General features: G+C 39.2%; 1 protein-coding gene across 2 annotated transcripts in view; it reads left to right on the top strand.

Moving 5' to 3' along the window:
• Positions 1–17,904, top strand: part of ACOXL (acyl-CoA oxidase like) — a 358,121-nt gene that overhangs the window by 320,587 nt on the left and 19,630 nt on the right. For both annotated transcript variants that reach the window (XM_032352781.1, XM_032352780.1), the window contains one exon: positions 9,311–9,412. In XM_032352781.1, the coding sequence (XP_032208672.1) occupies positions 9,311–9,412 (102 nt within the window). The remainder of the gene's footprint in view (positions 1–9,310; positions 9,413–17,904) is intronic.

Below are 17,904 nucleotides of genomic sequence, written 5' to 3'. Positions count from 1 at the left end.
AATTTAATATTTTTATATATGTATATATATATATAATTTTCCCACATCAGATAAAATGATAGTATTTCAGCATTGTTGTTTTTATAATTATAAGTGATTTGAATATGTTTTTATATATTTGAAGATAATATTTTATCTTTTTGAATTTTCTGTTCAAGTCTTTTTCTTATTTTTCTATCTCATTTTTGGTTCTTTGCCCTTTTACTTTTAATATTTTTTTTAAAAGATTTTATTTATTTATTTGACAGACAGAGATCAGAAGTAGGCAGAGAGGCAGGCAGAGAGAGAGAGAGGAGGAAGCAGGCTCCCTGCTGAGCAGAGAGCCCGATGTGGGGCTCGATCCCAGGACTCTGGGATCATGACCTGAGCCGAAGGCAGAGGCTTTAACCCACTGAACCACCCAGGCGCCCCTACTTTTAATATTTTTATTGAGGCATAATAGACATGCAATATTATATTAGCTCCAGGTATACATATAATGATTTGATATTTGTATATACTGCAAAATGACCACTACAATAAGTTTACTTAATACCTGTCAAAATTCATAGTTACAGAATTTTTTTCCTGTGATGAGAAATTTTAAGATCTATTCCCTTAACATCTTTCAGATATACTCTATAGTATTATTAACCATAATTATCAAGCTGTATATGACATCCCCTGACTTACTTATTTTATAACTGGAACTTTGAGCCTTTTGACCAAGTTCACCCATTTTAACTACTCCCTATCCCCCACCTCTAGCAACCACCATTCTGTTCTCTGTGTCTATGAGCTTGGTTTGTTTTTTGTTTTTAAATTCCACATATATAAATGAGATCATATTGTATTTGTCTTTATCTGTCCTTATTTCACTTAGCATAATGTATTCAAGGTCCATTCATGCTGTTACAAATGACAGAATTTCATTCTCCTTTTTTTCCCCGCTGAATAATATTCCATCATATATACAATTGACCCTTGAATAACGTGGGTTTGAACTGTGTAGGTCCACTTATATACAGATTTTTTTTTCAGTGCAGTACCATGGATATGTTTTTTCTTACTTGTGATTTTCTTTTTTTTTTTTTTTTAAAGATTTTATTTATCTATTTGACAGAGAGAGATCACAGGTAGGAAGAGAGGCAGGCAGAGAGAGAGAGGAGGAAGCAGGCTCCCTGCTGAGCAGAGAGCCCGATGTGGGACTCGATCCCAGGACCCTGAGATCATGACCTGAGCCAAAGGCAGCGGCTTAACCCACTGAGCCACCCAGGCGCCCATTACTTGTGATTTTCTTAAGAGAATTTTCTTTCTTCTAGTTTATTTTATCATAATACAGTATATAATACATATAACACAAAAAATATATGTTCATTGACTGCTTATGTTATGAGTAAGGCTTCCAATCAACAATAGACTATTAATAGTTAAGTTTTGGGGGAGTCAAAAGTTATATGTGAAATTTTCCTAGAGGAGAACACCGGCAAGCAACCTCTTTGACCTCAGCCATAGCAACTTCTTGGTAGACACATCTCCAAAGGCAAGGGAAACAAAGGCAAAAATGAACTATTGGGACTTCATCAAGATAAAAAGCTTTTGCACAGCCAAGGAAACAGTCAATGAAACCAAAAGACAACCTATAGAATGGAAGAAGATATTTGCAAATGTCTTATCAAATAAAGGGCTAATATCCAAAATCTATAAAGAATGCTTCCAACTCAATACCCAAAGAACAAATAATCCAGTCAAGAAATGGTGCAGAAGACATGAACAGACATTTCTCCAAAGAAGACATCAAGTGGTCAAAAGATACATGAAAAAATACTCAATATCATTCGGCATCAGGGAATTACAAATCAAAACCACAATAAGATACCACCTACACCAGTCAGAATAGCTAAAATTAACAAGTTAGAAAATGACAGATGTTGGTAAGGATATAGAGAACCCTCTTACACTGATAGTAGTAATGTAAGCTAGTACAGCCATTCTAGAAAACAGAAGGGAGGCTCCTCAAGATAAGCTGAAAATGGAGCTACCCTATGGCCCAGCAATTGCACTACCAGGGATTTACCCAAAAGATACAAATGTAATGATCTGAAGGGACATCTGCACCCCAATGTTTATAGCAGCAATGTCCACAATAGCCTAACTATGGAAAGAGCCCAGATGGCCATCGTCAGATGAATGGATAAAGAAGATGTGGTATGTATGTACAATGGAATATTACTCAGCCATCAAAAAGGTGAATTCTTAACATTTGCAATGCTGTGGATAGAACTAGAGGGTACTAGGCTAAGCAAATAAGTCAGTCAGAAAAAGACAAATTAAGATTTCACTCGGGGCGGCTGGGTGGCTCAGTGGGTTGGGCCGCTGCCTTCGGCTCAGGTCATGGTCTCAGGGTCCTGGGATTGAGTCCCGCATCGGGCTCTCTGCTCAGCAGGGTGCCTGCTTCCTCCTTTCTCTCTGCCTGCCTCTCTGCCTACTTGTGATCTCTCTCTGTCAAATAAATAAATGGAATCTTTAAAAAAAAAATTAAGATTTCACTCATGTGTCAAATTTAGAAACAAAACAGATGAACATAGGGAAAGGGAAGGAAAAATGAAATCAGAGAGGGAAACAAACCACAAAAGACTCCTAACTATAGGAAACAAACTGAAGGTGCTTGAGGGGAGATGGATGGGAGGATGGGTTAACTGGGTGATGGGCATCAAGGAGGGCACTTGATGTAATAAACACTAGGTATTATATGCAACTGATGAATCACTGAATTTTACCTCTGAAACTAATATTACACTACATGTTAATTAAATTGAATTTAATAAAAAATTAAAAAGAAAAAAATGTTATATGTGTATTTTTGACTCCACAGTATAGTTTCGTGCCTCTAACCCCCTGCATTGTTCAAGGTCAACTGTATATACCATGTTTTCTTCATGCCTTTATTGGTTGATGGACACTTAGGTTGTTTCCATATCTAGCTATTGTGAATAACATTGCAGTGAACATATCTAAGGAGAACATATCTTTCCAAGTTAATGTTTTCAGGTTTTATGATAAATACCAGAAGTGAAATTGCTGGATCATATGGTAATTCTATCTTAATTTTTGGAGGAGCCTGCATAGTGTTTTCCAGAGTGGCTGTACCAATTTGCATTCCCACCAACAGTGCACAAGGATTTTCTTTCTCCGTGTTCTTACCAGCATTTGTTATCTCTTGTCTCTTTGATAATAGCCATTTTAATAGGTATAAGGTGAAATCTCATTGTGTTTTCAATTGGCATTTCCGTGATGATTAGTGATGTTGAATATCTTTTCTTGTGCCTGTTGGCCACCTCTATGTCTTCTTTGGAAAAAATGTCTATTTAGATCCTCTGCCCATTTTTAAATTTGATTGTTTGGGTTTGTTTTTGGGTTTGGGGTTTTTTTTTTTTTTTTTTTTCTATTGAGGTGTATGAGTTCTTTATATATTTTGGATCTTAACCCCTTTACCAGATATATGATTTGCAAATATTTTCTCCCATTTGGTAGGTTGTCTTTTCATTTTGTTGATGGTTTCCTTTGATGTACAGAAGCTTTTTAGTTGGATGTAGTCTCTTTACTTTTGCTTTTGTTTCCTTTGCTTTTGGTGTCAAATTTAAAAAGATTGCCATGATGATTCATTTTGGAGTATTGAACCAACCTTGCATTCCAAGGATAAAGCCCTCTTGGTCATGGCACATTATTGCTGGGTTCAATTCATTAATATTTTGTAGGGGATTTTACATCTATGTTTATGAGATATATTTGTCAATAGTTTTTTCTTTCCTGTACTGCCGTTGTTCAGTTTTGATATCCCAGTGATGTTGACCTCATAAAATGAGTTGCGGGAGGAGTTCTCTCCTCTTCTATTTTCTGGGAAAGACTGTGTAGAATTTCTGTTATTTTTTATTTAGATGTTGTGTATAACTTGCCATTCTCTATGGAGAATGTTATTATTTTTGTGTTAGCAGCCAGTGAACCTGGTTGTTCATTGTGGTTCACTATGGTTCCAATGTCAGTAGAGTCTTCATAACCTTTGCAGTCCTCTTCTTTTCTGTCCCATGCATGCACATTGGGGCAATTCTGGCACCCACATTCTCCTTTATGTACTAGTTCAATTCTCAACCCATTATGTAAGATAATTAGCATTAGATTCATGTTTGCACACTGGGGACTGAGCCCAGTTTATAACCAACTTTATGAGGTTACTTTCCCAAGCCCTTTTTCTCCATGATAACCTTGATACTTTCTGGTTCCCTGGAGCTACCTATTTTTCATCCTACAGCCCAAAGTCTGGGATTTAGTTATCCCAGTCTGCTACATATGCTTCCAGGAATAAGCAGCTTGAGGCCCAGGGGAAAAAATGAAAATCACCACCAATTTGGTGGTACTGTGAATTCTGGACCTCCTCCCCAATCTTCATGCTACTGTTTATTTTTTAGATTTCTCAGATAGCTTTTGCATTCACTCTGTCCTGGAATAATGGCCACATTCAGTGGGAGAGACTGGATGAGACTTTTACTTCATCTTACCCAGAATAGAATCTTTGGCTTCTATTTTTCAAAAGAGTTGTCTGCTTTAGTTTTTTAAATCCTGAAAAGTAGAGGTACTATGGGAGATTGAAAAATATCTTTGAATCCTGAAAAACCCTGGCTCTGTAATTCAATTTTCTTGAGCCTCTCTGTCTTCATGTGTAAAATGGGACCTATATCAGGGGTCCCCCAAACCACCTTCAGGTTTGATAATTTGCTAGAAAGACTCACAGGACTAAGATACATAAAATCTGCATATACATCACAAAAGGATACAGATTAAAATCAGTTGAAGGCAAAAGTACAGGGGGTGTAGTCCAGAAAAAAAACAGCAAGGCTTCCAGTTGTTTTCTTTTTCTGGAGTCCTTATAAACAACACTTAATTCTTCCAACAATGTAACAGTGTGGCAACATGTGCAAAGCGTTGCCAACCATCATATCCAAACTTTGGTGTCCAGAGTTTTTATTGGCTAGCAGCAGAATATTATTCTGACAATACAGTAGTTACAGAAAAAAGGTTGCGATTTGGGATACATTTTAAGAACCAGGCTAAGAGTATGGGTGCGCTCCTTGATGCACCTGTCTGAGGTAGCTATATATAAACAATGAGGAGAAGTGATGAGAGAGAGATCCTTTTCTGAGGATAAATACAAAAGAATAGCATTGAATAAATGTCATAATGACCAAATCCTAGCATAGCATGAGGCATGACAAATAATCTGATGAAAGGCCATTTTTAGCTACATTCAGAGTTTGAAGAAACAGGCTTCTGGTTTGAGGAAGAAAGCTTTGGTGCTTAAAAAAAAAAAAAATGGAGAAAAGAAAGCAAAACTCTTCATCCTCTATAATGTTCCCATCTTCTGTCTGAATTGGGAAGAACTTGTAGTTGCCCTGTTGAAAACCAAGAAGGTCAAAAGAGAGATGTCAGAAAGTTAGAAATGAACAAATGTGCACGTTTTTTCAAAATGGGGGAAAAAGTAGATGTGGGAAACTACAGAATTTAAAATTGACATAAATCCAAGTTAAAATTCTAGAAAAGAGTATTCAGAATAGCTTACGAGGAATTAGAAAAGAGATAGTCATTAGGACCCTATCTGTGTTCACTATGGCTAAGCCTTGCTAAATGAATCTCATTTCCTTTCTTAATCAGGTTACTAAAGAGAAAATATGGGGAAATTGGTGGTCTCTCAGGATATCCTTATAGACAAGCCAGAGAAATATGAGTTAGAGGACATCGCATTAAATGGATTCTCAGATACTTGAATCAGAAGTCTTAGACCTATCAGCTGGTTTCCATTGCATAAAACTATAGATGGGATTTGACAAATTTTTAAGTGACTTAAACATATCAGGGTATTGAGTCAAGATTCACAGAGACTTTGGGAACTCGTGACAGATCACATCAAGAAAATGATACTTTAAAAGAATAAGGAATCAAAGAATTTTGTTTTTTAAAAGAATAAATATGGGATGACTGGGTGGCTCAGTAAGTTCAACATTTGCCCTGGGCTCAGGTCATGATCCTAGGGTCCTGGGATAGAGCCCTGTGTCAGGCTTCCTGTCAGGGAGCCTCCTTCTTCCTCTCCCTCTCCCCCTCCCCCAGCTAGTGCACTCTTTCTCTCTCATAAATAAATCTTTAAAAAAAAAAAAGAACACATTTTAAATAATCTTTTAGGGATGTTTATATGTATGTATGTGTTGGTTGAAAACAGTTCATGGGCAAAAAGACTTAGTTGGGAGTGTCAAGTGAACAAACATTTGATGTTAAACCAAATATGTATGACATGCTTTCATTTATTAAAAAAATATTATGTGGCTGTCATGAAAGCAAATTCCATCTTAACTTGCATATGAAAGTGTAGACTCCCAGTCCAGGACAGTGATGGTACTATAGTAATGAGAGAACATTTGGGTGCTCTGCTCAAATTTTCTGTGAGTCACTTTGAGTGAGAGAGGCCGCCAGGTCACGAGGGCTGGAGACCATGTGGTAGCCGGGAGATAGGGATCTGTGAAGGCTGATCATCTTGAAGAAAGAAAAACTAAGCAGAGCTGTGAAACCGATCTTTAAATTTATTAAGGGCTGTTATCTGGATGCTTTTCATTGTTCCTTAGGCAGCCAGAGTTATGGGGTTAATAGCTAGGAGTTATAGGAAATTGTGTTTCAGCCAGTTTCTTGCAGTGTGTCAGCTCCTTTACCAGACCTTAAGCATATGGAGATGAGCAGGACCAGATCACTTTCCTACAGACTGAACAATCCATAAATTTGTTATTCTACAGAGAGAAGTGGCTCAGTGTTCCATGGCTCTTCCAATAGTGGGACTCCTTTGAGAGCCAGATGGCTCTTAATGCTCTGATCTCCTGTCTCTGGAACACAAAGGAAGGACATTCAGGTTGTATTTGAGGGTCTGAGGCTGGGCCAGTGGTATCTGGACCTAGATGTGGTATTCTGGTAACTGTTGAGAACCAAGACGTGTGTTTACCAGGACAGCCAAAGAAGGTTGCTTAAGGAGAGTCTGGACTGTGTTCAGGGAGAAAAGCAGAAGTTCAAAGCCAGGAAAGTGTCCCTAAGCATTAGATACACAAGAGCCACAAACTGACAATAGGAGGACAACTCAGGAGTCAACAGAAGGGAGGAGCAGACGTAGTCAGGAAACACAGTGTGAGATTGGTTAGAGCCAGCACTCTAGAACAGGGCTGGGCCATGGTGTCAGCTGTCAAGGGCTTGTTAGGAGCTCTGTGGGACCAAATGGGTTTGGGCCTGAGTCAGACAGGAGTAGTCTAGAAGCGTGAACACCATCTGTCAGGGGTGTTAGAGAAGGATTTGTGCCAGATACCCTCTATCGGCCTCGCCCGCTCTCCACCCTGCTCCAGGTCCAGGAAGTGGACCTACATCAGTGGAATCCTTGACCTCTGGATCTGGTAGGCCCCCGTTAGAGATTGGAGAGGGGAGCACAAAGGGGTCAGGGTATTCCTGCCTGCTTCCCTGTAGGTTCACCTTGGATTTCTGTGTTCCTAGGCTGAAGGCTGAAGACATCCTCTTACGATGTCTTTGTCTATACGGCTCTCTCTTCCAGGATCTATAGCCACTCCCTGCCCTCTTCCCTTGAAACCCAAAGCTGGTAGCAGTTCTAGACATACTAGCTCTGGGGTACTGCGCTATCCCTTATGGCTCTCCTACAACTTGCCCACCCCTTTATGAAAATAATTTATTAAACTCTTCTCAAATCATCCTAATGTGAATATGTCATCTGTTTCTTGGTTGTACCTTGGCTGACACAGGATTCTGGATTGAGTGAGAAGATGAGTTAGATTATTTCAAAACATACTTATATTCTGTGGCTCTGGATATCTTCTCACTTACCTTATATGTTTGTAGACCCAGGAGTAATGCAAATTAACTTTCTTTCCCTAGGAATCCACAATAAATATTTTTGTAGTATATGTGAAGTTCACCTAGAGAATTGTGGTACAGTTTAGTCATGTAAGCTATATAATTTATTGTTTTTGTAAGAATTCATGTTATCAGGATGTATGGCAGTATTTTTTGGCCTATGTCTGTAGGGTCAGCTAATGTCTTTACTGCCATTATATAAAAGGGCCAAAGGAAGCTTACACTAGTCAAGCAGAACGTTGGCAAGGTCATAAAAGAGCCATAATTAATCTTAAATATCTCTCATAGACAAGCTATGGCACCATACTGTGACCCTTTCTGGGAAGACTGAATAATTGAGGCTCCCCATAATGCTGCTAGTTCAAGGATGTCCCAGAACCTCAGGAAAAGAAGGAAGAGCCTATATAGTCTATGTGACTTCAAACTGTGTGATTTCTGACTCTCATGAGCCATAGAAAACATATTGTATTCTGGCGTGCAGATTATTTCTGTTTGACTCTGAATTGAGGGTTTTGTCGTTGTCACTTGGGTGGACTTTATGTAATCTTACTTCTAAACAGTCTTTCAGAGATACACATGGAAAGCTTATGGATAAAATGGTATGACTGAACTTTGCTTCACAATAATACAGAAAGTGGGGGGAGAGATAAAATAAAATTGGCCATGAGTGGATAATTGTGGAAGCTGGGTGATGGAGACATGGAAGTACATTGTACTCTTCTCTCTGCTTTTATATGATATAAATAGGTTTGAATATTAAAAATGAAATAAGTAGTTAATTAAAAAGTTGCTGCTTGATACAGGAAAACTCATTTAGTATTGCTTGATGCCACTGATGTCATGAAGGAGTTCTGTGGGTAGGTTTCAGGAGTATAATAGGAAAAAATATTGAAACAAATGTAAATGAGGAATGCTATTTTTATGAAAGTTTAATGAAACTGGACTTAATGGAAATCAAGATGACATTCAGAATGCATATTTAGAATATTCTTTCATAAATTGAAAAGGAAAGCAAACAAAAATACTACGTGCATGTTTTTAAAAATACTATATATGGACTTTGCTTCTAAATGACCTGGGATGAGGGAGAACAGGGTGAGGTTACAGATGAAGCAAGATTGACCATGAGTTAATATTTGTTGAACTGGAGGAATGACCACATGACATTTCACTACTTTTACATACACTTTATGTTCTATAGGATAGTTTTTAAAAATAAAACATATATCACATGTCCAAAATATGACCATTTACATTGAGACAGTATAAACTTTTATGATTTAATGAAATATAATATTATGCTATTTTTCTTCCTTCTCTTAGACTCTACATTTTCTAATATATTACCTTTTGTTCATTTCTCTCCTCTTCTCCCATGCCTTAGTTTTGTCTGTTATATGGAACCAAGCTGGTGTTCCAGGAGCGAGCCTGGTATCTAGAACATAAATATTTGACTCCCATGGCCAGCATGAAGATTAGGAATCAGGTAAGGGTCCCTGGTATACAGAAGAAACCTTTTGTGCATCAGCTGTCAGCTCTTTGCTTTCTTAGAAAACAGTCCTGTCAATCTTTTATCAGTTTCCAGTCATGGATTTTTATGCCTCTGGGACTTCACATACATGTTTTCATTGCCTACCATGATCATATTACACTTCAGAGTTTAAGTGACAAGGAAATGATTCACCGTGCATGAACTTTCTGACATGAAAAGCAGAGGAGGGAATCAAAAGCATTTTCCTTGTCTTGGCAAAAAAAAAAATAAAGTATTAAGTGATTTTCATTTTTCTCCTTACCAAAACCTATTAATTCATTCTTCATATTCAGAAAAAAAGACCTATGGTATTTTCATGTCAGAGGTAGCAATGGAAATTCAATGTGATAGCTACAAAACACCTGAAAATGAAGATTGAGCCAAGGAATCACCATCCAAATGCTGCTCTAAAGAAACAAATATATACAAAACAGCATAACCATCTGTAAAGCACACTTTCTGAGTGTTTTCTGAGGGACCTATCTTCCAGGTCCTCTGTTAGATGTTATAACATAAATAGGTATAGGCTCAATCTCTGCCTTCAAAGGAGCTTATTATATACAAGGACACAAAACTGCCTTTAAAATTCAAATAATAACACAAGGAAGCAGAGACTTTCCAATGAATAATTCCAGAATTCAGAGGACAGAGATCATGTAGGAGTGAATGTCATTCTTGTACTAGACCTTCAAGAGTGGAAAATTCCAACAAAGAAGTGGTAGCTATTGAAGAGAGGGAAATGCAGTTGAGCCTTCAGACAGGGTTGGTGAAGTGATAAAATCATAGAAATGGGAGTACTTGGGACAGACATGTTAAAAAACAGCGAGAAGACCAGTTTGGCTGACATCTCAAGTGAAAGCCTGGAGAAATCTGCAGAAGCCAGGCTGAGGTGGACACTGAAGAATCTTGAAGAGTCTTTTTCCTTTTCAGGGAACAATGATTATGAAGAAAAGCATGTGGAAAGATGTTTTGGTTATCTGTTACTATGTAACAAATGACCCCAAAACTTAGTGGCTTAGGACAGCCAGTTATTATTTCTCAGGATTCTGCATCTGAACATGGCTCAGCTGGATGGTTCTCCTGCTGCCTGAGGTGTCTGCTGGGGCTGTGAAGGTGGCTTCTTCACTCTCACGTTGGTCACCTCAGCTGAGGAGGCAGGATCATCTTGGGGCTGCTGGGCAAATGTGGGTTTCCTCACAGTACAATAGTGTCAGGAGGGCGGACTGTTTTACATGATGACTGGCTTCTGGAGAGGAAGTGGAAGATGCCAGTCATCTCAAGGCTTGGCCACTGCTAACATAGTATTACTTCAGCTGCATTCTGTTGGCCCAAGGGAGCCTCAAGGCCAGCATGGATTTGGGCAAGAGAAGAGATTTCACCTCTCATTGTGAGGTGCAGCACACATAGGGAAGGAAAAAATTGACAGAAGCTATCTTTGGACACTGACAACCTTCCAGAAAGAAAATGCCCACTTTGGGGAGAGGAAAAAAGAATACTTTGATTTAAAAAAAAAAAAAAAAAAAAGCTACATGAAGAAAGATTTTAAATCCATGAGATTAGGTATTCCAGTGATATAAATGAGATAAATAATACATCAAAAGAACGCTGAGTAAAAGAAACCAACTTTCATATACAACACTGAAGTGCTTTTGTATTGTATTAGTGCAATATGCTTGCCACACTTTTCATTTACTAGATACTTGTAGCAGCCTGGGAGATAAGCAGGAAGCAGTCAGACGCTTTGGAACAAACTATCTGTGGGGCTAGACGTGGGTTGTTGAGAACTATAGGACATCTCAAGGTCTTCTTTTGCAGATCTCAGTGCTGCCAGCCATGAGCAGTCACCCCTCCTCTGGGCTCTCTCAGTATTCCCAGAGGGAAGAATGTAGTGTACTTGGCACAAATGTTTCCCTTCCCGCTTCTGCCATGCCCCTGTGAAAGGATTTCAGGGTTTCGGAAGTGTTATTAATAGCTTCTTTGCACTAAAATGTCTGGGACCCTTGGCCAGCTAGAGGTGCTTAGAGCAGTGGGCTTGTGAATGGGTGAAAAGGGGACAGGGTTGATTGAATTACTGAAATTAACCTAGATGCTTTCACATGATAATTCTACATTTTTACTTATTCTTTCTTTCTTTAGGTGCATCTAATATATTGGTTAACTCATCCCCTAAATTTTTTATCCTGTTTGTTGGGATTTTTAGCTTAAAAAATATTTTTTGTTTTTTGTTTTATATCATCTATATAACTTTTTAGTTTCTTATCCCCTAAAGATATATTCAGTTTTGTCTTTGATTTCTTTAGGCATTGAAGCATAGTTATTTGATAGTCTATAGCTAATAATCCAAATATCTTAAGACTTTACCAGTCTATTTCTTTTTGCCTAGTATTTCTGCTTTGTGTATAGTTATCTTTTAATATGTGCTGGTCATTGTTTTTGAAAAATGTTTTGTGAGATTTACATGAAGTCCAAATTGAAGGCACCTTCTTTCCCTTATATAGCATCTGAAGGTGCCTTCAGTTTAAGACCAACTTAAACCAAACTCAAGACTTGAGGTTTCCTGTAAGACTCAGAGAGTTTAAATAAGAGCAGTAAGTCCTTCACCCTCCCCCAAGGTCATAGCTGTTTGGTATCCAGCTCATTGTAGCAAGGGTCTCTATTAAATTTCTTGCCTAATTGCTGGCTCTGGTTTTGACTATCATCACCCCTACTGCCACCCCAGCCACCATGAAGCTGTCAAAGTGAAAACTCAATGTTGCTGAAAATGGCAAATGCCTTCAGAGTGAATGCAAATTTCTACTTGTTTATTTTCTTTGTTTCCTACTTTCCCATAATTTTTGCCATTATTGTTTTGCCAGATCATCGGTACTTTGAAGAGGATTCCTATATTTTCTCTAAAAATTTTGGTTGTTTTCAGAAGAACAGTTGAGGGGGAAAAATCTGGTTCTTTATTATCAGAAACAGGAAGCTCCTTCAACGTTATACCACTTGACCCCACAACAGCCCTTTACATCCTTTTCCTTATCCTTACACATGGATGAGGAAATGAAAACCAACATGGGAAAGTAACTTGCCCAAAGTAACACAACTAGTGAAAACCCATATTTCTCTGACTTTAAACATTTTCATTTATTTTATTTGGATAAAAATCAGCCTTAGCTAGTAAGAACAAGTAGACCCCATATCCAGGTTCTTGGTTTCTAATACCATTTTCCAGTAGAAGGAAGCAGAGTCCTTGGACTAATGATAGATTCTAGGACTGGGGCAGTGAATATCTAAGATGAGCTTGGAGCATCTTTCAGGACTATAAAGTGAGAAGGTGCCTGAGTAAAAACAAAAACAGAATACCCCAGGACTGTGGGGTTATGCCAAAGGGACACTGGAAGGAGCTAACTGAAAGAGTGCCTAATGGCCAAAGCTGGAGCAATTTGAGCAACAAAACAAATAATTTAGCACTGGATTATAACCCAAAGTATAAAATAATTAAACAGAAATCCAAAATGATATAAATAAATGATTAAACGGATCCATAAATGGGATCAAAGAGACCATTCTTTTTTACTAATGTATGTAGATTCTTCCCCTTCCCTTGAGTGTGGGTTGGACTCAGTGATTTTCTTTTATTTTAAAGGACAAAGCACTGAAAGGGAAAACAGTTACTGTACTTTGGAGCAATCTGGCAGACCCCCGCTTAACCAGGTGCATACGGTGAATATCACCGGTAGTAAGTTGTGTTGATGGCATGCACTTGTGACATTGTATGGTGAGACGAGCACTTCACTCTTCCCCCAAATCCATAACCCGGTTCCAATCCTAAGGAAAAAGAAAAAGACACAACCAGATGGAGGGACGGTCTACCTAAGACCTATGTAGTCCTCCTCAAACTGCCAGTGCATGAAAGATGAGGAAAAAACTAAGAAACCAACACAGGCCAGAGTAGACTAAGGAGACATGATGACAAAGCACAGTGTGTTATCCTGGATTGAGTCCTGAAGGAGAAAAAGGACATTGGTAGAAAAACTGGTGAAATCTGAATCAATCTATAGTGTATTAATATTAATGTACCAATATTGACTTCTTAGTTTTTACAATGGACCATAGTTATGTTAGGTGTTAGGAGAAGAATTAGAAGAAACTAGGTGAAGAACATATGAGAACTCTGTCTATTATCTTTGGAAATTTTCCAGAAATCTAGAAGTATTCCAAAATTAAAAGTTTATGAAGAGGAGAAAAAAAAAAAAAAGCGTCAGGGAGCCACAATCAGCCTGGGCTGATTATAAATGATAACACTTCAGAATATGCAGGAGTTCTGCTAAAACTCTAGGCTAATGATAATAAGCAATGCATATATTTATGCTAAAAGAAAACAAAATTAAATTTCATTCTCATAAAGATCTTCCAGGTAAATAAGGCTGGTAACAGGCTCCACTCAACCACTGAGTAAAACTAAGAAACAGAAAAGTTAAACAACCGGCCAGGATACTAGCTGAGCGTAAAAACCGGAACTCCTAATCCCAAAAGGAGGTGGATGAATCAGCATCATCCTGCTTGTGTGACCTGAGTTTGGAAGCTTCACAGAGGCCTGCCGGATGGCAGAGAGAGTAAAATCCATCCACACGCTGCAAAGGCAGCAGGAGCGCCCCGTTGTCCAACTGAAGCCCTCAGGAGAGGGGCTTGGGGTTTGTTTTCTTTTTAAACTCAAGTGTCTCCCCTCCAGCCCTTCCTAGCTGCGATAGCTCCCTCCTCTCTTTTTTTGGGAACTTGATTGTTGAGAGAGCTCATCCACAATCTTTATCCTGCCTAATCCCCACAAGCACCGGTTAGTGTGGCTAGTTGTTAATCCACTTTATGGATTGGGAGTCTAAAGCTGATTTGCAGCTGATTTAAGGAGTGGTAAAGGTGAGGTTTTTAGCCTGTTCTCCGGTTCCCTCAAAGTAGGTAGGGCCTTGGCTCAAAGGCAGTCCCCTGGCGTTGCCCCTAGGGCTCTATTGTAACAAGGCCCTTAAGTAAAAGATTTCTGTTCCCTTTTCATTATTAGGTACGTTTGCAGGGTACATATGTATAGAACAATTGCGCAGTTGTGGCCTTTGTTCTTGGAAAATTTAGTGTCCAGGCATTATCTTGTTTCATTCTTCATTAACCTAGACAGTTGTGTTTATTTTGCTTCAGATAATTCTCAGCATTAGGGAGTAACAATCAGCCAAGGCTCATTTTAAGAAGGCAAGCCTTTCAAAATGATCTAATTGTTAATGATTGAATATCTCCATTAAAACCAACTTCATTTTGCTTTAAAAAAAAAAAAAAAGAAGACAAAATGAAACAAATTTCAGCCTCTTAAAATGATGCATTTTATTGCAAATGGCCTTGGGTCTTCTACTTTTTATGCCAGCCCTTAAAGTAAATTTCAGTTTTAGATAGAGTAGCCTCATTTTTCTCAGTGAAGTGTTTCCTCCCTGAACTCCTAGGCACACCTGTCCTGCTCTGTCAGTGCCCACCAGCACTGGAACAGTGACTCTTGGTGACATACAAAGAAGAACCAAGTACATGTAGACATGTGGTCAGCTCACGCCAAGAAATCAACACAGGGGGAAGCTTTAAAGTTTATGTGTGTTGAGAGAACCACAGCCCAGCTGTGGGTTGCAGATCAAAAAAGACCCTATTCAATGTGGTGAAAATAATACTTAGCAAAATGTTGAATCAGGTTCTATTTCCTGCCCCAAACCCAAAAAATGGAGCCACGTGAGAAAGCACATTATAAAGGATCTGCAAGAAGGTCAGGGAGGACTGCATAACCCAACCCAGAGGCTATGGGAGATAGCCTGTAAGAGTAACAATGTTAAAAACCAAAATTTCATTTGGGAAGAGAGAAAATAAATACCAATCATGACCACGTCCAAGCCATCTTGACACCGCCCCACCTACCCCAGTATTTGATCATATTACACCCAAACGTTGCCTTAATGTCCTATTTGAGTCATGACATGTCAATTTCTTCCTAAGTGCACACTTTCTGGGGCAGCAACAGATGCCTGGCCCCTTGTTCCATCTGAGTCATTCCCCTATGCCTTTAAGACTGTTTTCATTTTGGTATGCCCCTTGATGTGCTAGGATGAAGCCCTGATTCACCAGGACAAGTCTCAGTCCTCTCCTATACCCTTACCAGCAAATGGACACAGGAACAGACCCAGGCCCTAATAGCCTTTGTGAGCTCCACTGAAAGGAACCATCCTTTCTCTGCTCAGGGACCCAGTGACAGCAAGGAAGTCATGGAAGACTGTTGATGGCAACTGACCTCTTAACCTGTTACCTGCTCAAGTCTATAACAACCACTAAGGTTTGGGTTTTAGTTTCAGTTTAGCCAAACAAATGGTTGAATCAACAAGGGGGAAGAACATTCAAGCCATGGATTGATGGGCCATTCAAGTAGTTGAGATGTACCACATTGATTTCAGTGACATACTGATTTATTCTCAGGAAATGTGGCTTGGAGTAAGAATGTGCAGAAGTGTGGCAGACACCAGACCCCAAAAGCCAAGACACTACTTTGCACCTTTGAATTCAGAAGATGGATTGTGCTTATTTGCTATTTTGAACTGAGTGTATAATATTATAAATTTGGTCATTGCCCTGTGGCCAAAAGGTTTGGGGTACAAGAAACAAAACAGGAGGGAAACGTAGGGAGGAGTTCCAAGCTGGAAAGATGGTGTTGGGATGTTAGCCTTTCTCCTCAGATCTCAACTTCAAGAACATATACATCATACCTGTACCAATGAGGCTTAGAAATAGTACACATGCCCTTCACATCCTACAAATACAGTAAGACTACTTTCCATGCTGCTTCTGTTAAAGGTTTCTTTTTAACGGACCCTCAGATATCCTATTCTTCTGTTTCCCTTTTGCCAAACCACCTGGATCAAGGCAACTTAAGAGATGCTCAGATACCAGAGTCAAATGCAATGTGAACTGGGGTTTTAGGCACAGGATGTTAAAAGCACACTTGGACCAGGAAAGGGAGGTTGAGTTTCTCGGTTCTTTGGCCTCATTTACTACCCACAGACTCTTGCTTTCCTTTGTAAAAGGAATTTGAGAAGGAATCTTTGGTTCCTCACCCCTGTCCCACCCACGCAGCAAGGTCTATCTGACTTGGCTACAAGCAAATGATGAGGTTATGACACTTGCTTATGTCCTTTAGGCTGAGTCGAGAAGCCAGTGTGGAGTATAACCCCAAACACCCGTTCCGTCAGGGTGGGAAGGGACATCTCCTCTTTGGTGGCTTTGGTCAAGAAGCTAAGGTATTATGAAAAGACAGCACAATGGAGTGGTCATACAGGGAATGCAACTGAGTCAAATTTTAGAGTCTTCGTATATTTGAAAGCATCCCCAGAACTTCTCTTCACTTCTGTAGGCCCCTCTGGTTCACCTCCAGGAGACAGCAGGAACCAACTAGAATATGAATGCTACCTTCTCTTTCTGGACCCAAGAACTCAAAAAGAGAGAAAAGAAAAATACCAATACCAACAGAGTGCCACTAAGAAAGTGAGAAATCACTTTTCGCTTCCCCTTCCCCTTTACCCCTGGCCAAGGCTCTTCTTCAGCAGCTTAAAAACATTGTTGAACTATAAACATAGGCCAATCAACTGAGGTTAAGAAAATATAAGTGGGATTTGATTTCTTCCATTTGGCCAGGGACTCTGAGATCACCACTCCTGCCATCCTGGTTTCCGCATGGCAGCCACCTGGTCCACCCTTATGCTTTGCCCCATAGTACAGATAACTTGTTAGAACCATGGGAGAGAGCAACTTGTTTTGTGAGCTCCAGCCTCTGAGTTCTTCTGGCAGCTGCATTATCCTGGGTTCCTTGGGGTGATCCTTTAAATGCTGGGTAATGGGGGCATCCTCCATGAAAGTCTCTGAGTTCATCCCCTTACCCCAGCATGCACAGCAAGAATTTCCCACTGGTGGAATTTGTTCCAAAGAGTAGCTGTATTACACCAGAAAGACCTTTCAGGAGATAGGAGTCAGCTGTGTCTAAACAGATTAGGGCAGACCCGGTCACAGTTAAGGACAAGGAGGGTTTTTTTATGATTCTATAATAATAATATTTAAATGAATTATTGAACTTAAAACAGGAATGATCCCTACTATATCCATTTTGGTAGAATTAATATTCCAGCTAGAAATGAATATTTTTTACAAAATAAAATGTGTTTGTTTTTGCTTTTCTTTTTTCTGATGCTAAGTTACCTTTTTCCTTTGATTTTAGAAGCTTCTTCTAGGGAATTGAAAGCATTTGGTATTAGGAACAATGCAAAGAAAGCAAGGAGGGGTGGTCACATTTGAAAGCACAGACAATGGACAAGACCTACTTGTGAGAACCCATGAGTCTGTAGAAAACCAAGACTCTATGCTCTTTCCCTGGATAGCTGGTCATTTCTATCACAGAACTATCA

The sequence above is a fragment of the Mustela erminea genome, chromosome 7 (genome assembly GCF_009829155.1).
Source record: "Mustela erminea isolate mMusErm1 chromosome 7, mMusErm1.Pri, whole genome shotgun sequence".
In the NCBI taxonomy this organism is placed as follows: domain Eukaryota; kingdom Metazoa; phylum Chordata; class Mammalia; order Carnivora; family Mustelidae; genus Mustela; species Mustela erminea.
Note: the sequence above shows the minus strand (reverse complement) of the source record. Positions and strands in the feature narration are given on the sequence as shown.